Below are 20,630 nucleotides of genomic sequence, written 5' to 3'. Positions count from 1 at the left end.
TTCCCTCGTGAGCTGAAAACCTGCAATCTAATATCTTGGTGTTACAAATGAGATGTAGCAGTATGATACGAAAATTAGCATTCCCAAGACTTAAGTGATGTCAGTTAGGAAGAAACCTAAGAGGAGAGAATGTCAGGTTAGGAATACAAAACTGGAATAGGTAGATCATTTCAAGTGGATGTGAATTCCACTAGGATGATAGTGTACTATGTGAAAGTGAATCAAAGTGCAGCAAAGCCAATGCAGTGGGCTCACAGGTGAATACCTGCCGGCAAAAATGCTGTAACCCTCAAAATGCAAATTTTTTCCATTGATGCAACGTTTCTTCACCCGCACGACCCGTGGCGAAATTTAAACAAAATAAAAAAAGCGCTTAATGTTCAAGTTTGCCAACATAAGTTCCTACATGCCTCACTCTGATCGCATACATCGTTTATGCACGGAAACCCAGCACTCTAGAAAAGTGAGGGTTACAACGTTTTTGCCGCAGGTATTCAGTTGTGGTCAACTGTTCTGTGCTGTCAGTGGAGAGATGGCATGGAATGACATTAGTAGACAAATAAGTTTGAGTGGTGTCTTAAATAAAAGTAGGAAAGATCACAATATGAAGATAAAGTTGGAATTCAAGGGGACAAATTGAGGCAAATATTCGTTTATAGGAAGGGGAGTTAGCGATTGGAATAACTTACCAAGTGAGATATTCAATAAATTTCCAATTTCTTTGAAATCATTCAAGAAAAGGATAGGAAAACAACAGATACAGAATCTGCCACCTTGACAACTGCCCTAACTGCAGATCAGTAGTGACTGATCAACTGCATTTTGTATGACAAAAGTGAGATCTTGGACAAAACTATTTTACATTGCTCTGTTTTCAGACTGACTTTGCTGTGTGGGAATGAAAGCTGAGTGGCCTCAGGAAGTTTTATTCATAACTTACATGCAACTGACACAAAAGTAACGTGAATGATTGCTGATATAACGAGGTGGAAACACCGGCAAGATGGTATCCAGACTGAGGAGATAAGGGCTAACCTAAGAATAAACTTGATGGATGAAGCTGTACGCATAAACCAGCTCTGGTAAAGGGGTCATATGACGTCAATAGAATAATATACTTGGCCATGGATGTAAGAGGAGTAGACGGAGACCAATGACACAGTGGTTAGACTTGTTTTTAATTAATTATTTAATGATAAGAGGTGTAAAACTAAATGTGACCACATGGCTAGTTGCAAATAAAAGGATTGTGAAGTGCTTTGTTAATTCACAGAGGCTTACAGACTGAATGCTGAAAAGCTTAACAGTCTATAATGAGGAAGCAAAGCAAAGCAAAGCAAAGCAAAGCAAAGCAAAGCAAAGCAAAGCAAAGCAAAGCAAAGCAAAGCAAAGCAAAGCAAAGCAAAGCAAAGCAAAGTCACCTCCGTACAGGCCATGAAGGCCCTTGGAGGAGTGGAAGGTAAAGGCTTCCACCATTGTTAACCTCGGCACGTGATGGGGTAGAGTGGTTAGCTCTACGCCCAGCCGCCTTTGCCCCCAGGAATTAACCTGGTACTTATTTTTGGTGTAGGCTGAGTGAACCTCAGGGCCATATGCACCTCCAGAAGTGGAAATCTCGTTTCTTAAATTTTACGACTTCCTGACGGGGATTCGAACCCACGTCCTTCCGGGCAAACCGAGCACGTCTTTACCGCCTCGGCCAGGCAGCCCATCTATAATGAGGAAGGCTGCAGCCAAAAATTTTGGACCCATGTTTTTGTTTCATGTGTACTTTATGCATGCGGTCTTACATGGTGTCACCGAGCTCGATAGCTGCAGTCGCTTAAGTGCGGCCAGTATCCAGTATTTGGGAGATAATGGGTTCGAACCCCACTGTCGGCAGCCCTGAAGATGGTTTTCCGTGGTTTCCCATTTCCCACGCAAATGCTGGGGCTGTACCTTAATTAAGGCCATGGCCGCTTCCTTCCCAGTCCCATCCCTTTCCTGTCCCATCGTCGCCATAAGACATGTCTGTGTCGGTGCGACATAAAGCCAAGAGCAAAAAAAAATAAAATAAAAAAAAATAAAAAAAAAAAAATTACATGGTGTCGTCGTTCTCCACTGTGCCTTCTACATTTTTATCCTGATTCCTTGGATGAAATCCACTTAGCAACTCCTGAGGCAATCGCATGGATTACAAACCTTTCAATCCAAATATGGAAATATAGTTTTAATGCTGTAAATGGTATATTTTGTAAATGTATTCCTAATTGTTTTGTATGCAAATAAATAAATAAATAAATAAATAAATAAATAAATAAATAAATAAATAAATAAATAAATAAATAAATAAATAAATAAATAAATAAATAAATAAATAAATAAATAAATAAATAAATAAATAAATAAAACAAACAACCAAACAAGTTTCCTAGACTAAAGATGTATGTAGGCCTATTCATGCATGTATGTATGTATGTATGTATGTATGTATGTATGTATGTATGTATGTGTGTATGTATAATTACATCAGTCTTAAAGAAAGCCAGAGTGCTAAACGTTTGCCCTGAAAAGGGGGTCTAGAAGGACAAGTCTCCTGTATTTAAACACTTTAACACAGAAGGCAGGTGTCTAACCAAATGAGCTACATAGCTGGTAGATGTTGACAGTTTAACTTAACAATATAATGTATATCTATAAAATCAGAAAAATTAAGCATTCACTATTGAAAGAACCGTAAATCATCATGAAAACATTCTGTTCATAAGAGAAATAATTAAAAAACCTTATATTTTTCTACATCAAAACACAAAGAGATTCCTGGACCCACGCAAGCAGAAAGCATTTCCGAGAAGACAGATCTATTCTGAACAGAGCTACAGCAAGAGTCAAAATAGTGTAAAAGGAGACACTTCATTATAAAATATTCAACAACTATTAATACTGATGGGTATCTCTGCTGTAATGTAGTTTGCTGTACATAGAACTTTAGTTTGTTATCACAATCCAACATATACATAACACAAATTTATCACTAGAATATCCTAATTTTTAATTTTTCAACAGAAATTCATTTCTCTTGTTTCAAAGTCATAAGATATTTGTCTTTCACTTTCATGGAAGTGTTGTAATTTTATAATAGCCATCATTATCTGATAATATGCATGCAAAGTATCAGAAAATATTCAGTACGTTAGTCTGACATAAAAGTGAGGTTCCCTGATAAAATATTACTCTCTGTCTCCAAATGTGTAGCTTCCATATACACATCATTATGCACTTGTCTTATTCATGATTTGTGACTATCACTTCAACTTCCTCTCTATAATCTGCCACAGTTACATCACTTTTCACTTCCACCATAGGTCAGCAGGAGAGGTAAGGATAAGAGATACACCATAGAGAGATATTAATAAACATCACAACATTCCTTCTTGTAATAAGATATTAACAGCATACTGAAAGAAAGCTTTTCTGCTCTTTCAGTCCTCCACATAACTGAAAGGAGTTTATTAGTCAAATACTTTTGTAACTGTTCTTTAAAAGTTAGAGATGGAAACATAAATGCCATGGTAACCTATGACTGAATCATAAGATTTAAAGATCATAAAAAAAGTATCTGGTAGGTGACATGCTGCTGATGTTTATTGGCTTTTCTCTCTTCTCAAAATTTTATTCTGAGATCTCATCATCCTCATCCTCTCCTGATGTTTGCAATCAGAATTTCCCACGTTCTTTACTGTGTTTCTGACTGCCACGACCACCTCGTCCCCTTCCAGTAGGAAACCTGCCTCTCTGTCCACTTCGCATACCACCACGGCTGAAACTGCTTCTACCCCTCGTAAAGCCACGGCCACCCGATCCTCTTTTTGGGTACCCAGGCTCCATGGAATATGGATACTGTCCTTGATACGATCCTCGTCCATGTCCAGAAAATGATCCACTCCAATCATGACCATTTCCTTGACCAAATGAGTCCATATCTTCATTGTCTAACTCATCTTCTGATGGGTAACCATCACCTCTATCAACATCAGGACCAAAACTACCACCTCTCAACAGTCCACGCCCAAAATTACCTCGCATATTATCGATTTCCTCAGGAGGGCCATAACTATCATCTCCTGAAAGGTGACCATACATGCCATCTGGCCCACCTCCTCGAATATCACTAAAGTTACCTCGGTCAGGCCCGAAATTGGTACTAGGACTAAGACCGCGTGCAGGTCCGAAGTTCCCGCCTGGGCTTCCTCTACCCGAAACAAAGTCTCTTCCAGGAGGACCAAAACTGCCTCCAGCACCAGTCCTAGTGGAGCCAAAAGCACCAGGGCGTCCAAAGTGTCCAGGATTTCCCTGCCCAGAGAGCTGCTCTTCTTCATCATCATCATGATCAGCATCACCCCAGCGTCGTTTCCGAGGACCACTCCAAGAATCCATTTCCATGAGAGGCAACAGTCCGCGTTGTCTACCACTGAACTGTGGTACCCCGGGACCAAAATGTGGACTACGACCATCCACATCACGAGTCCGACCACTAGGAGAGAGCTGACTGGGCCTCGGTAATAAAGGTGGAATACCAGAACTCTGCCGGAAATCAGAATCACTCCCAAATGGAACACTGCCCATTGGCATGGGTTGTAATGGACCTGGGACACTTCGGAGGTCCTGATCTACACTTCCTAACCTCAAGTCTTCATCTAAAGGAAACCGACCATCACCACCTACTTGGCGCAGATCACTGTCAGTTTGTATTCTTCGGAAATCCTGATCCCCCGTCAATGGAACACTCACATGAGGAGGCTGACGTAAATCAATATCACCCTGGACAAATCTCATGTCCTGGTCCGGAGCAGGGAATATGGGAGCCTTCATCTGTAGCATTCGCATATCTTCATCTCCAACACTTTTACTGGGAGTTGCATTGTCCATTGGCTTCATTACTACTGTATTCTGTCTATCAGCATTATTGTGCTCTAATCGTGGTGGTTGTGCACTGGCTGATTCAGGAAGATCACTGAACCGAGACTTCCGAACACGTTCTCCAGGTACAGTCCCACTGTTACCAAGAGTATCTGAATTCTTCTTCGCGAACACAGATGATGGGAGAGGTGCAGGAAGTTCAATGTCTGACATAGTTTCTAGATCCATATCATCTTCATTATATTCATATTCTCCATCATCAACAAAGGGCATGACATCCTGGAGTTCTTCAATCTCACCAGATTTGATGAGTCGGTTTAGTGCTTCAGGGCCATCAGCAATGGCCTGAGCCAAAGTTGGATTACCTGCAACCATGACAAGAAAATATCACATAAATAATGTTAGCATTTTCAATTATTACCTTATTAACTGTAGCACATAAAATTGGAAACTTAATGATTTTTAAAACTGGAACTTACTGACTGTTCTTAAGTTCCAAAGCATAAATATTGTTCACTCAAGCACATTTAAATTATATACATAAAAGGCATATGATTATTTCTTAAGTAATGGAGCGAATATGTCTAAAAGTTAAATACCGTAGTAGAAAACAGTGGAAAAAGTGAGGTAACACAAGTAGATTAAGGAATTCCATACCAGGAACACAGGAAATCATGGTAAAAATAATGCTGTATATTAATTCTAATAACAAATGGGCAGGAGGGGCAGTATTTGAGGAAAGATCGGAAGAGAGGTTCAGGATTATTGGAATATCAATGGAGGGAAACTCATAAGATGACGATGATCATATGACGCACCTTCAACTGGCACCAATTTGCCAAACAGAATGATTGCCTGAGGTTGCAGCTGGCTTAGTGGAACAACTCCTGGAGGAGGATTTGTCTCGATCAATTGGGTGATCACCTCTGTTATAGGATCCTTGATGAGAGCCTGACGTCGAGATCGCCATGAGTCATCTTCATCACTGTCTTCGTCTGCACAGATAAGAACTATGAGCTTGCATATTTTCAATATAAGCTCAGTGGGAAGAATCCATGCAGACAGGAGAAAGTCATTCCAAACACCACAATATCATGAACATGCATGCACTCTAGTTTATGAAAAAAGAAAAAAGTAGGGTGTTCCCATCATGCTTACATGCTGTTTAATCGTGATAAATTATTCTATAAAACAAGAATGTGCTTATAAGGATCAATCTGGACAGTGTCAGAAGCTATGGGCTGGGTGGATAAAGGCAGTAGCAAAGGTATAGCCATGCTCATTAGCTGCAAACGAGAAAAATGAACTACACAAACCAAGCATAAGTTTTGGATCTCAAAAGTTTTGATCTGTCATAGGCAAAGAAGAAAAATATTGTTTAGGTTACAATACAGTGACTTAAATTTTACATAGTTAACCCTAGCTATCAAAAAGTTTCCTTTCTGCTAGAGTGATTAAATATTACATGGAATGAGAATAATACTGAATGGTTTATGAGATCTTTCAAACACTGTTTTCAAACAGTAATTTCAGTAAGTTATACAACCTTTTAAAATTATTCCTACTGAGTCCTAGATCAAAACCTCAAAAGCTCTGATTCATTAATAATATTTAGTGTTTTCCTAAGGCAGATTCTTTCTTTAAATCATATTTCATTATATAAAACTACCACAGAAAATTAAGTAATAGCCAAAATATTGTCTAACTTGCAATTAAATCATCATCTGAACTATTGCCATACAGTATATCCTCTGCAAAAGAACGTTATCCAAGAATCAAACTGGAATGGATGATTACATTCTGTCATCAGGTGCCAGTAGCATATGTCCTGCCCCTGTGTAAGGCATTTATCATTTTAAGATCTCATATTGAAGTATAGAATAAAAAAATTACAAAATATATGCTATGGATACAGCAATAAACTAAAATACACAATGGTCTTCATTGTATTTAAATTGCATCATAACTATTTTGTTGCAGCTGGATCAGTGTATTTTTTCATTACCAAAACTCAGTGCTTATATAGATTGTTGCTTTAAAGAGTAAAATGATGAGATTTTCAGCTCATTGCCAAAACTGAAAGTTTCATTTAGAAAATGCTCCCATCACGAAAGAAAACATTACAGATCCCTTCCTCACAGAAGACCATCATAGAATTTTTTTTTCCAATTTTGTGCTTGTTTATCAGAGTAGGAAGTTAAACCTCTGTTGGCAGTTCCACACCCAGGATAATCTTCCCTGCCCACATTCACAGTTCAAATCAAATCAAATCAAAATCTCTTTATTTGCAAATGAGGTGTCTACCTCGGTGGCAAATGGTACACTAAAATACATTATTGTCAAGCACTAAATATTAAATTAACAAGAGAAGAAAATTTTCCTATAATACAATATTATACAATTTACGCTAACAATTTTTTCTATTAAACACACAGCTCATCCTTAATGAATTTATATTGTTTACAAAATTCTACTTATAATATCTCCTGTACTACTTACAAATATAGTCAACTGATATACAGTATGTGGAATTACTTCAAATGATACTATACAACTGGTATAAGATTAATATTTACATTGCATTTATTTCTTCTTCTTCTTCTTCTTTTATGACCACATAGGATCACTTTAGTCAGTCCGTCGTTCAGGTCTCTTTGAAGGGATTGTTCGGGCTTTGCGGTCCTCCCAGTACTTCTTCAGACGCTCCGATCTTCGTGCCCTTTCCTCAGTTGAAAATGTGCATGTTGTTGGTTTGTTTTGTGTAAGGGTAAAGCGGAGGTTTGTATTCTTGAGTTTTGTATTCAATTTTATCTTATTTTTGGTGTCTTCTGTTGTAAGGCCTATTTCCTTCAGATCCTCTCTTACTTCTCTGATCCATTTACATCCTGTTGTGGTATTTTTTGAGACGAGATTGTGTTGTACTAGTTGTTTCAGAAGTCTCGAGTCCTGCATCCTCATGATATGTCCAAAGAATCCCAGTCTCCTCTTACGCATAGTATCTGTAATGGGTTCTAGCTCTTTGTACACGACTTTGTTAGGTATTAACCGCCACTGTCCATCTTTCTGATATTTTTTGTTGATACAGGTTCTTCCAATCCTCCTTTCAATTTTCTGAAGTCTGTCAGTCTTTGATTGTTTATTCAGGTAAAAGAGTGTTTCTGCTGCATATGTAGCTTCCGGTTTTATAACTGTGTTGTAGTGTTTTATTTTTGTATTTATTGATAGACATTTCTTTTTGTAGATATCCCATGTTAATTTTTGTGCTTTAGCTAATCTATTTGTTCTTACTTGGATTGAGATTTTTTCATTTAAGTTATGTGTTATTACTTCTCCAAGATATTTAAACTGAGTTACTATTTTGATTTTATTACCATTTATGGTGACTTCTTTTAGCTGTGTTGGTTTTTGGGGCATAATTTCTGTTTTTTCAAATGATATTTTGAGGCCAATTTTATTTGCAATGTTTTGAAGTTCTGATATCTGGGTTTTTGCTTCTTTTATGTCCACTGCTAGTAATGCTAAATCGTCAGCAAAACCCAGGCAATTTGTTTTGATTTTTTGGCCAATCTTTATTTTGGGGGGACATTTTCTAAACCATTCCCTCATTACCATTTCTAGAGCACAGTTAAATAATAGTGGTGAGAGCCCATCTCCCTGCCGTAGTCCAGTTTTAATTTCAAATGTCTCTGATGTTTCACCCCTAAACTTCACTTTTGACTTGGTATTGGTGAGAGTCAATTTTATCATGTTTATTAATTTGGGGTGTAGTCCAAGGTGTCTTAAAATTTTAAACAGAGATTCTCTATGGATGCAATCATAAGCTTTCTTGAAATCTACAAATGTTATCACCATATCTCTGTTTCTTCTCCTGTTATAGTCCATTATCAACTTAAGACTCATGATCTGATCAGGACAGCTCCTCCAGGGTCTGAAACCTCCTTGATATTCTCCTAGTTCTTTCTCAAGTTGTAAACTTATCCTATTAAGGATGATTATTGAAAATATTTTGTATGTTATGTCTAGGAGAGAGATTCCCCTGTAGTTATTAGGGTCGGTTTTGTCCCCTTTTTTGTGCAGAGGATGAAAGAGGGCTGTTGTCCAGTGTTCTGGTAGTTCTTCTTTAATCCAGATAGAGACAAGTTGTTGATGGAGGGCAACTTTTGCTGAGGTTCCTGCATATTTCCAGATTTCCGCAAAGGTCTGATCTTCTCCTGGCGCTTTGTAGTTTTTTAATTTATTCAGAGCTTGGTAGACTTCCTTTATTGTGGGGGGATTGATGTTTCCTGGTGATGTTTTTATCGGGGTGTTGGTGTCCAAATGAAGGAGTTCTGTAGGTTCCTCACAATTTAAAAGCTTGTTGAAATGTTTAGCCAGAATTTCTGCATTGTCTTTATTGTTATGGGCCAGCTTACCATCTTCATCCTTCATCAGTAGGGTCGGGGGTTCATATTTTTGGAGCTGCTTTCTGAAGGTTTTGTAGTAGTCCCTTGATTTAGTTTTACTGAACTGTTCTTCAATTAACTGCAGGGTGTCCTTATGATGTTGTCTTTTTATTCTTCTTAAGACTTGGGTAGTTTCTTTTCTCTGTTTTACTAGCTTTTGATAGGATATTTCTGTCTTTTGGTACTGATGTAATAGCCATGCCTGATGTCTTTTCTCCACTGTTTCATCACATTCACTTTTCCACCATTGGTGTTTTTTACGTGGTTTAATTGGAGCTAGATCTTCTGCAATTTGTTTAAGGTTGTGTACTAAGTCTTCAAGTTTGTCTGTGATTTTTATTTTTTCAGTTGCTTTCTGGTAATTTTTGTTGTTGATTAGCTGGGTAGGATCTATTTTTCTTTTAGTTTTAAGGGCTTGCTTTTGTTGTCTCCTCTGGGGAGTGAGTTTAATTTTAATTTTAACTACGTAGTGATCTGAACCTGTGTCTATTCCTCGGAGGACTTTGACGTTATAGATCTCTTTGTGGTGGTATTTGTCCATGCAGACGTGGTCCAGTTGCCATTCTCCTTTAGTGTAGTCAGGGTGTTTCCATGTTTTGAGTTTTTGAGGTTTCCTCTTAAAACATGTAGATTTTGAGATTAAATTATGGTTTCTACACAGGTCAACTAGTCTCTCTCCATTTTTATTTGTTTTCTTGTGTGCTGGCCATTTTCCGATGATGTCACGGTATTTTCTTTCTCTGCCTAGTTGAGCATTGAAGTCGCCTATTTTTTTTTATTTTTTTTACCGTTCTGGTTCCTAAGTAGCATAACGACCTGCTGCGTCTTAACCAGAGCCCCTTTTGCCACCACTTTTCAGAGTTCCTGAAGGGCCTTCACAGCTACCGTAGCGGTCCCAGGGCCCTCGAAGTCCCCACTGTACTTCACCCCTACAGGCAGTCCCCTACTTTGGCTGTCCAAACTCCTTAGACCAGGGGATGGAATTAATTTATTCACACACATTTTTTTATTTACAATAACCTGCACTGGTCGAATGCCCTCTAACACTTCATTTATTTTCTCTGTTGCTGTTTATTCTCTTCTTGAATATCTGTACAGATTTTGGAAAAGGATCAAACACTACCCCTGGTAAACTGTTCCACTCCTTCACACCCTTCCCAATGAATGAAAATTTACCCCAATCGCTTCTGCTAAAATTCCTTCTAATTTTATATTTGTGGTCAGTCCTGCCGATATAATCATTTTCCAACTGAAGCTTCTCACGGATATCTCCCCATGCTTCTTCTCCTGTATAGGCTCTATATAATCCTATAAGTCTAGTTTTCTCCCTTCTCTTACTTAAAGTTTCCCACCCAAGTTCCTTTAACATTTCTGATACACTACTCTTTCTCCTGAAATCCCCTGTTACAAATCTTGCTGCTTTCCTCTGCACACTATCTATTTCTTTTATTAGGTATTCTTGGTGAGGATCCCAAACACTGTTTGCATATTCCGATAATGGACAAACCATACTCAAGTAACTTTTTTCTTTTAATTCTTTTTTGCATCCTTTAAGTAGTCTCATTATGACATGTAACGATCTGTATGCTTTCCCAACAATGTCATCAATATGACCCTTCCAGTGCAAATTACTTTCAAATCTCACACCTAAGTATTTGCACTTGCCATCTTTTGGGATAACTACCTCATCCAAAGTATATTTAAATTCAGTTTTAAAGCTCCTGTTTGTAAAAGTTGTAACAGTTGATTTGCCTCCATTAACCTTCGTATTATTTTCTTCAACCCATTGTTGGATACTTTCAAGGTCCCTTTGTAATTCTGAACAATCCTCAATGTTGTTTATTTCCCTATAAACAATTATGTCATCTGCATACAATCTTATTTTTGATGTTATATTGTTCCCTAAATCATTTGCGTATATTGAGAAAAGTAATGGACCGATTATACTACCCTATGCAATTCCCTTCCAAACTTTCTCTTCCTGATATACATTATTTCCTACTTTGACTTTCTGAACCCTTGAATTTAGAAATGTTTTTATCCAACGTGTAACCCTTACGTCCAATCCTATTCCCTCCAATTTCTTTAATAATATTCCATGTTCCACTCTATCAAAGGCTTTGGAAAGATCTATGGCTATGCAATCTAACTGACCTCCTGAATCCAACTGATCTGATATGTCCTGCTGAAATCCCACCAGTTGTACCTCACAAGAAAATTTCTTTCTAAATCCATACTGGCTCCTCATGAACCAATTTTTATCATCACATATCCCTCTGATGTACTTCGATATTAAACTCTCCAGTATTTTACAAACTATACTGGTCAGGCTGATTGGTCTGTAGTTATGTGGTTTCCTTTTATCACCCTTTCCTTTATAAATTGGTATTATTATAGATTCCTTCCATTCCTTTGGTATTACACTATTATTTATGACATAGTCAAAGAGAAATTTTAAATAAGGCACTATGTACCACCCCATTGTCTTTAATACCTTCCCAGTAATTTGATCACTTCCTGCTGCTTTTCCTTGCTGAAGCAGTTGGATTTCTCTGAAAATATCTTCGTTTGTGAATGAGAAGCTTCTTGTTTCCCTCTGTCCCTCTCCCTCTCTATCTTCTGTTTCGGTTTCCAACTCTTGACAATCATCTACTGAATCTCTAAATTCCCTACTAAATAGGTTTGCTTTCTCAGTATCTGTTAAATAGTGTTCACCCCCTTCTCCCACCATTGTAGGAATTTGGATTCCTTTTCCTTTTTGATACCTGATAAATGAATACAGCTTTTTCCATTTCCCTTTTGTGGTCATTACCCTCTTGAAGTATGCCATTCATATAATTCTCTTTTGCTTCCTTTTTCACTCTATTCAGTTCCCTCATTAGCTGTTTTCTAGTTTCTCTACTCTCCCTATCCTCTTTGATTTTCCTGTTTACTATTCTACATTTTCTTTTTAATTTTCTTATTTCCCTTGTATAATAAACAGGGTCTGAGGTCATTTTACCCTTCTTAACAGGTACAAATCTCTTCTCTCCTTCCCAAATGATTCCTTTAAATTTAGCCCAAAGTGTATCCACGTTACTCCCTTCACTTATCCAACAACTGAATTGTGATTTAAGGTAAGTCCCAAATTCATCAACTTTAGTTTTTCTGTACAATTTCTTGTCTTGTGTAACCCTCTTATTAAGCCTTTTTGGTACGAGTCCTACATCCATTATTACAGCCTTATGGTCTCCTATTCCTTCAATTACCTCAGTTTTATCAACAATTTCCCATGGTTTAACCAAGAATACATCTAGTAAGTTATTGAGACGAGTCGGTTCTTGTACTACTTGTGTAAATCCTCCCTCCCAAATTAACTTATTTGCCAGTTTCTGTTCATGGGCTTCACTTGCAGCTCCATTCCATTCAACTTCAGGCAAATTTAGATCTCCCCCAATTATTACCATATCATTATTGTTTTTACGAGTATAATCTATTATTTTCTCTAAGATTTCCATGTCTTTTTCCTCTCTTCCAAGCCTGTATGTTCCTATAATTCCCACCTCCTTCATATTATCACAAACTAATTTTATCCCTAATATTTCATCCCTTTCATCGGTAAACCATTCATGTGAACAGTAAGTTTCCTTCACCAGAATAAACACCCCCCCTCCCTTTTTATCTCCTCGGTCTCTACGATAGACTGTGTACCCTTCTGGAAATACTTCTCTATTACCCACCCCTTCTTTCAACCACGATTCCACTCCTATCACCACATCAGTCTCATAAGATTCTATCAATGTACCGAATTTTAATTGTTTATTTACTACACTTTGACAGTGTAGTTTCCAGTTTCCATTCTACCTTGCCTTCTATAGTCAAATGTATCCTGTTGTATTTGTCATTTATGAGGGTGTAACCAATATATGGTAGGCTGCTTTCCAGTGTTTTGCGATGGTTAAGACTTCACAAGATTTCCTGCTTTGTTGGAGAACCTCCTTACTGGTGATGAGGTCTACCCATTCAATCTAGAACATTCTGCGATACACCTAAATTTCAAAGACCTGCAGTCAGTTCATTTAAAGTGTCAATCCTATGATACCATACAGCAGCACTGGCAACACATAACTACCGTCACATTTTTTATTATGGACACTCGAGTTTAGGCTTTAATTAGAAATGAACCGATAAGCCTATTGCAATGTGATTTATACCAATATTTTCCTTTTTTAATTCTGCATTAGGGTATATAAGACACATTTCTTTTAAAGTTCATTAAATATTTTTTATTTGTGGTTGTAGTAAATATTGTCAGGTTTTTGGCTTCTTCTCTAGGAAGCGCTCACTTAGGAATATATACAGGGAAAACTACTTGTCTGATGGTAATGAAATTTTTATATGTTATAACCACATGTATTTGGAGTGTAATATACAAGTTACAAAGTTCTTATCATTTTTCTAAACCAGTCTTTCTCAGCCCAGGACAAACATACGACAGGAAACTTGGGCTTGTTTTGAAGCACTCAGTCATGGTTATCAGAAACTATAACCACTGTGTCCATACAGTATGGTACAGAATTTATGAAGAAATACTGAAGGGAGGTTTTGTGCACGCCGGACCGTGCAATTAACAGTAGACAGGGTGGAGAAATCGGACGCAGTGTTGCCGTGTACACTCGCCCAGGGCAGTTGTGAAACGGAATGACAGTGACCTTGGTTTGTCCTATGTTCTGCATGTTGGTCACGTCACTTCAAGATGTCACTGAGACTGCCGTTATCAGAGGGTGAACTTGCAATGATTTTGAGTGCTATTAGTTTCTTTCAAAGTGAGGGGGAGAAAAGTAGGGGATAAGAGGTTCCATATGTACCAGAAAATGGCAACTGTCTTGGATTATCGCTGTCATTCGTGAAGAGAGTAGGAGGCACTTCAAAGGAAAATGATGGAAATACATCATCCAGGTCAAGAAAGAAGCAGTGTGTGAGACCGGGGCATCCGAAAATCCATTTTGATGATTTTACTTTGGGCACAATACGAAGAAATATACACTATTTTTATATGAATAAGGTGTTTTCTACAATTAAAAGCCTTCGCATGAAACTGTTAGAAAATATGGCGGATTTTCCTGATATGTCAATTTCTATGCTTTTGAAAGTAGTTAAAAGCTTGGGATTCCGATTAAAAAAACTAAACAGTAAACCAGTGCTAATGGAATCTGTGACAGTTGCTGCATCCTGATATATCTACCTTAGACGAATTAGAGACTTAAAAACACAGGGCTGGAAGATCTTCTTTAAAGACGAGACCTGGTGCGGACTGAACAATACTATGAAATATGGGTGGCAAGAAAATGTGGTTGATGCTTAAAAAAATAACTTTGATAACTATAATCTGTACAGAGGGTACATTCAGAAAATTTATGGATGGTGTGGAGGGTTCAAAACACTGTCTGGAGCTGGAAAACACATCAGAAGTGAAGGATTTCTTGACGGTGCAGAACTTTGTTTTATTGGCAAGAAAGGGAGTGGTGATTACCACAATGAGATGAACTCGACTCATTAGGAAGAATGGTTCACGAAATTCCTGAGTTTATTGCCTCAAAAGGTCGGCTGTCGTTATAGCTCAAGCTCCTTATCATACGATGATCGATCCTTCAATTAAAAACCTGAACATGTCATGGCTGAAACCTGTAATTATATCTTGGATAACATCAAAGAATATTTCACTACCACCTGGAATCGATGTTTAAAATAAATTATCTAAATCAGACCTGATTGTCCTTGCCAGGCCTTATTTTCAAACACCAGTAAAGAAGCTGGAACAACTGACTAAACGACTTCGACCAGATGTACAGCTTGTTTGGTTACCAGTGGCCCATTGCGAGCTCAATCCAATCAAGCTTATTTGGGCTTACGTAAAAGGGAAAATAGCAAAATATGGCTAACACATTAGAAAATGGTAGAGGTATGGAAGCAATTAACGCTTTATGCCAAAAAGCCTTATGTACTGTGACCTCTGAACTCTGGAAACAATGTATTAAACATGCTAAGAAAATTGAAGACCAGGACTGGGAGAAAGATGGGCTGTCTGAAAATGTCCCTTATTTCGAGCCAGTCATAATCAACATGAATGACAGCAGCACAGATTCATCACAACACAGTGCTTTTTAGGACAAAGAAAACTGACAGAATTAAATATTGTAAATATATGTAAATCATCATTTTACAGTTCCAGTTTTCCAGGTACTGTTGGAGCCTCTTCCATTCTGTCTTGATGAGATACGTTTTGTTGTTAATGATGTCCTCCAGTGTTCTTTTCCGATCTGTAAATGTCCATTTTTATGATGTCCATCCAGTGGGTTCTTGGTCTTCCCACCATCTGTTTCCTGGCCACATGCATCTCCAAGTTAACATATGCTGTCCTTGTTGGCTCCATCATCATTACATGCCCAAACCACCTCAATCTGGACATGCTGACCTGATCTAACAATGATGTAACAATCCCAGCTTTCTTCCTAACCACATCATTCCTTAACTTGTCCAGTTTGGTTTTTTGAATTGTGGACCTAAGGAACTTCATCTCGGATGCCTGCAACCTTGATGAGTCTTTCTTAGTGAGGGTGCAGGTTTCAATACCATAGGTTAAGACTGGTATGAAGTACTGATTGAACATCACCAGCTTTGATTTTGTTGGTACTTTGGGATCCCACAGGAGTGTTCGTACTTGCTGGTAAAAGTGAGAGCTCTTCTGCACTCTATTTGCCACCTTCTTTGTGGCTAGTGTATCTTGAGATATTACATTGCCAAGGTATGTAAAGCTTTCCAAACTTTCTAGTGGATGGTTTCCTAGCATGATGTTTGCTGGTCGTCCCTCTCTGTTCATTGCCATCACTACTGTTTTGAGTTCACTTATCTTGAGACTGAACTTCTGGAACTTAACCTTCCATTCATTGAGTCTCGACTGTACTTCTTTCTCAGTTTCTCCCCAGATCATAACATCATCAGCAAAGGGCATTGCATTTAGTTCATCAGAGGTTTTCTTGATCTTCTTCATAATGTCATCCATGATGGTGATAATAATGGGGATAGTGCATTGCCTTTCTGGACTCACTTTCCATTTTGAACCAGGATGAATGTCCGTCACCCAATCGCACACAGCTGGTACAGTTCTCATACAGCGTCTGAACTATCCTCACCAGTCCCTCCAGCATATTCCTTTTTCACAGGCATTCCCATATCTTCTGTCTTGCAATGCTGTCATATCCTTCTCAATGGCAAGGAAAACGATAAACAGATCTTTGCCTTTTTCCCAATATTTTTCCATTAACATACGGACACTGAAGATTAGGTCTGTTGTGAACCTGTTAGGCCTGAAGCCATACTGTTTCCCTTCAAACTGTGGCTCTAAGATGACCAGCAATCTGCTCTCTAAGATTTTCTCAAGAACCTTAAGCCCATGAGAAAGGAGTGTTATTCCCCGGTAGTTGGAGCATTTTCGGCGATTTCCTTTCTTAAACAGGGGGATAATGACACCCTTGCACCAATCAGTAGGTATCTTGCCATCTTTTCAAACTGCATTGAGCACTCTGTATAGCCACTGTAAACCCTGGACTCCTGCTGCTTTAAACATGTCTGTGCTGACTTCAGCAATTCCTGGGGATTTCCCTTGCGACATCTTCTTAAGGGCTGCTTCTGTTTCTACCCATGTAATGGGAGGTTCCTCTGTGCAGGTTTCAACAGCTGGTTCTTTTGTTCTTTGATCTGCTTCTGTCCTGTTCAATAGGTGATCAAAATGATTCCTCAGAACCTCTCTGATGTCCTTTTCTTTCCTGGCCAGGTTTCCATTAGGATCCTCAATTGCTTTGATGGTTTCAACTGAATTCTTTTTGTTTTTGATCACTCTGAACAATAGTTTCATATTGCCTCTGCTGTCTTCCTTCAGTTTTTTAATAAATTTCTCCCAGCACTTTATCTTCTCCTCTTCTACTACTCTTTTAACTCTCAATTTCTTGTCCTGGTAAACTTGCTCGAGGTCTCTGATCTTCCCCTCGTCCCTTAGCTGTTCTGGTTTGGATTTCTCTCTACCTCGTTTTTGTGTGTGTGGTATGTTCCTTTCTTTTATTGAGGTTCTTATTCTTTCATTCCACCAGGGTGTCTCTTTTTCCCTTACTCTCACACTTGTCTTCCCGCAAACCTCCATTGCTTCTTTTATGAAGGTATTTTTAAATCTTGTCCACTCTAACTCACCACTCTCCACTTTCTCTGTAGGCAGTTGTCCTCTTATACAGTCCTGAGAGTCAGTCCTTTTTTCAATCTGTTGTAGTTCCCACACCTTAATCTTAGGAAATTTCCTGGTTGTTATCTTTGGTACATTAATGTCTTTCAGATCTGCTACTAATAACTGGTGGTCGCTATTGAGGTTCTCACTTGGAATCACCTTGACATCATTCACAAGTCTCCTTTTTTCTTTATCTGTAATGACATAGTCAATGACCGTCTTGCTCTTTTCATCCCAGCTGTAACGGGTAATCTCGTGACCGACTCTTTTGTTGAACGAACTGTTTTTTACTACCAAACAGCTTCTTATGCAGAAGTCTAGGAGATGTTCCCCTTCAGAATTCCTTCTTCCCTAGCCATGCGGTCCCATCACCTTCTCATAGCCATTCTTGTCTGTCCCGAGCTGTACATTGAGGTCCCCGATGATGATTGCCCTCTCTTCACTGATGGTCTCTTCTAGGTCTTTGAGAAACTTGTTCTTTACATCTTGACTGCAACACGTCTGAGGAGCATACACTTGCACCAGTGTCAGCTTCTCTTTCCCAAGGTGAACTGTTGCCTTTATAATCCTCTCATTGATGTACTGGATCTGTAATACCATCTACCTCTTTAGGCAATATCAATCCTACTCCATTTCTCATGTCTCTGTTGTTACTATTCCAGTAGAGGGTATAGATTTTCCTTAACTGTTTCTTCCCTTTACCTCTCCATTTAGTTTCACTCAGTCCTAGGATTGATATTTTCCTTCTCTCCATGATGTCCGCTAACTCTTCACATTTCCTAGTCAAACTCAGTACATTGATTGTTCCTATTCGAGTGTGTTGTCTTCTCTGGGGTTGTTGCACAATCGCAAGGCTTGGCCTATCATCAGGCTGTAAGCCATCATACCTGGCATGGGTCTGCGGATGCTGTTGTCTACTCAGAGTTCTTTGTCTGCATCCGAGGCTCATATAAGTGTTGAAAGCGATTGCAGTTACTCTCCAACTGACTTGTTAGGTCTAACGTTAGAAAAGATTTTCTGTCAGGGTTATCTCCCTTAGCCTTTAGCAGTCCCCTGCCACATCTGCAAGGCAGCAGCTTCCAGTTGAATTTGTGTGTCATTTCCTACACAACGGCTTCAACAAGCCCCCTAAGGGTGAACTCCTCTGCCCATAGCCATTGGTTCTCCCTTAGTTTGTCAGGTTTGGTAACAGCCACCAAACCCTCGGCCAGACAGTCGCAGGTAGTACCTTCTACTGTCGCATATGGTAGCAGGATGTACCTGACCTGACCCTTATGGGAAAAGGTGATGGAAAGTGGAATTTATAAGAGGAAATAAAATTAAAGTTTGCAAGTAAATGAAAAGCTGTGTTCGTTGCACATCTTCATGAATTCAGTACTACACTATATGGTTACAGTGGTTATAGTTTTTGATAACCATGACTGAGTGCTTCAAAACAAGTCCAAGTTTCTTGTATGTTTATCCTGGGGTGAGAAGGAGTTGCTTTAGAAAAATGATAAGAACTTTTTTTGGGGTGGTTGAAAAATATTCTAACTTGAATATTACACTACAAATATATGTGGTTATAACATATAAAAATTTCATTACCATCAGACAAGTAGTTTTCCCTGTATATATTCCTAAGTGAGCGCTCCCTAGAGAAGAAGCCAAAAACCCAGACAATGTTTACTACAACCGCAAATAACAAATATTTAATGAACTTCAAAAACAATGTGTCTTATATAACCTGATGCAGAATTAAACAAGGAAAATATTGGTATAACTCACTTTGCAATAGGCTTATCAGTTCGTTTGTAATTAAAGTCTAAACTCGAGTGTCCATAATAAAAAATCCGACAGTAGGGAACCAATGTTTATGTAAATACATTTTTAAAAATGTAAATACATATTTTCAATAATTCTCCTATAATAAATATTTTTAGAAATTGTGCTATAAATACATAAATTATAATTTTTAAATTCTGCCAAAAAAACCCATTGCAAATAACTGCACACATTCAGAAAAACACAATGTGAATGAATTTCTTTCCTAAATGTATTGCACAGTGACATTGACTGCATGTGCTGGCTCGCTCGCTCTCCCCTCGAAGGGGAATCTCTCTATGAAAGGAAGCAGTGCATTAGACTCAAATGTTCTTCAGTCACTAGCGTTGCCTTGATGGACTCAGACACTTATACAGTACCAATACATAAGTGAAGTGATTGGTGATAATATCAAAAATGAAGGCAAGTGTTCATTCTTATTTATAGAAATATGTTACTGAATTTAATGGATTTTTTTACAATCTCTACAACAATGGCAAGCATATGCAACTGATTTGGGATACATTACTGAAGTGATAACAACTGACTTCAGAATAAATCAAGTGGCCCCGATGTCCTCTATCTGTTGTCAAACAACTTTATTGGTTTCAAAATGTTCAAACTCTCACGAACCAGTGGTCACTTGACTAGAACTCTAGTTTCCCCAAAATTTCATGGTATGCATTCTACTACCATGGAGGATCCTAGATTCAATCAACCCAGAAGGCTGTGAGCTAGATCAACTGGAATTTGGACCAGCCATGATATATGAGCTGATGTGCTCCACATAGGGAACAGGCTGTTATTTCTGCAGTGTGACTGCGGTGCTGAGAGACAGACCACACAGTATACTGTATTGTATATGAGTATTCCCTGAGGGTTTACCATGGTAACCCTGGAGATTTCATGACATCTGACTCAATGGACTACCTAAGGAACTTGGAAAAGAAAATATGAATTGTGTACATATCTGTGTATTTTGTTGTCTACATAGTGATGTGTCATTCCATGTCATATGCTACTTACAAGCAAGCACAAGCATGATGTTCCTGGCAATGTCACTCCCTTTCCCTCTTCTCCACTCCCCTCCGATGGGACTGTTTCGAGACGATCACATGTTCGCACTTATATAGATGTAAATAACACTTAAGTGTGTACCGGTACGCTTCGAAGTAGGAAGATAATTCAGTGAGTAGTTTTAATTAATTATTCACCTTCAATATATCTTTTGT

At 38.4% G+C, this 20,630-nt stretch overlaps 1 protein-coding gene across 1 annotated transcript in view; it reads right to left on the bottom strand.

Moving 5' to 3' along the window:
* Positions 1 to 2,820: 2,820 nt before the first annotated feature.
* The window catches only part of Wdr33 (WD repeat domain 33), a 239,767-nt gene continuing 221,957 nt past the window's right edge, over positions 2,821 to 20,630 (bottom strand). The window contains exons 10-11 of the mRNA XM_067150215.2: positions 5,718 to 5,894; positions 2,821 to 5,264 (exon numbers count right to left, since the gene is read on the bottom strand). Coding sequence (XP_067006316.1) covers positions 3,697 to 5,264; positions 5,718 to 5,894 — 1,745 coding nt within the window. The 3' untranslated portion in view covers positions 2,821 to 3,696. The remainder of the gene's footprint in view (positions 5,265 to 5,717; positions 5,895 to 20,630) is intronic.

This window comes from Anabrus simplex, chromosome 6 (assembly GCF_040414725.1).
Source record: "Anabrus simplex isolate iqAnaSimp1 chromosome 6, ASM4041472v1, whole genome shotgun sequence".
Classification (NCBI taxonomy): domain Eukaryota; kingdom Metazoa; phylum Arthropoda; class Insecta; order Orthoptera; family Tettigoniidae; genus Anabrus; species Anabrus simplex.
This window is presented reverse-complemented; position numbering and strand designations above follow the sequence as displayed.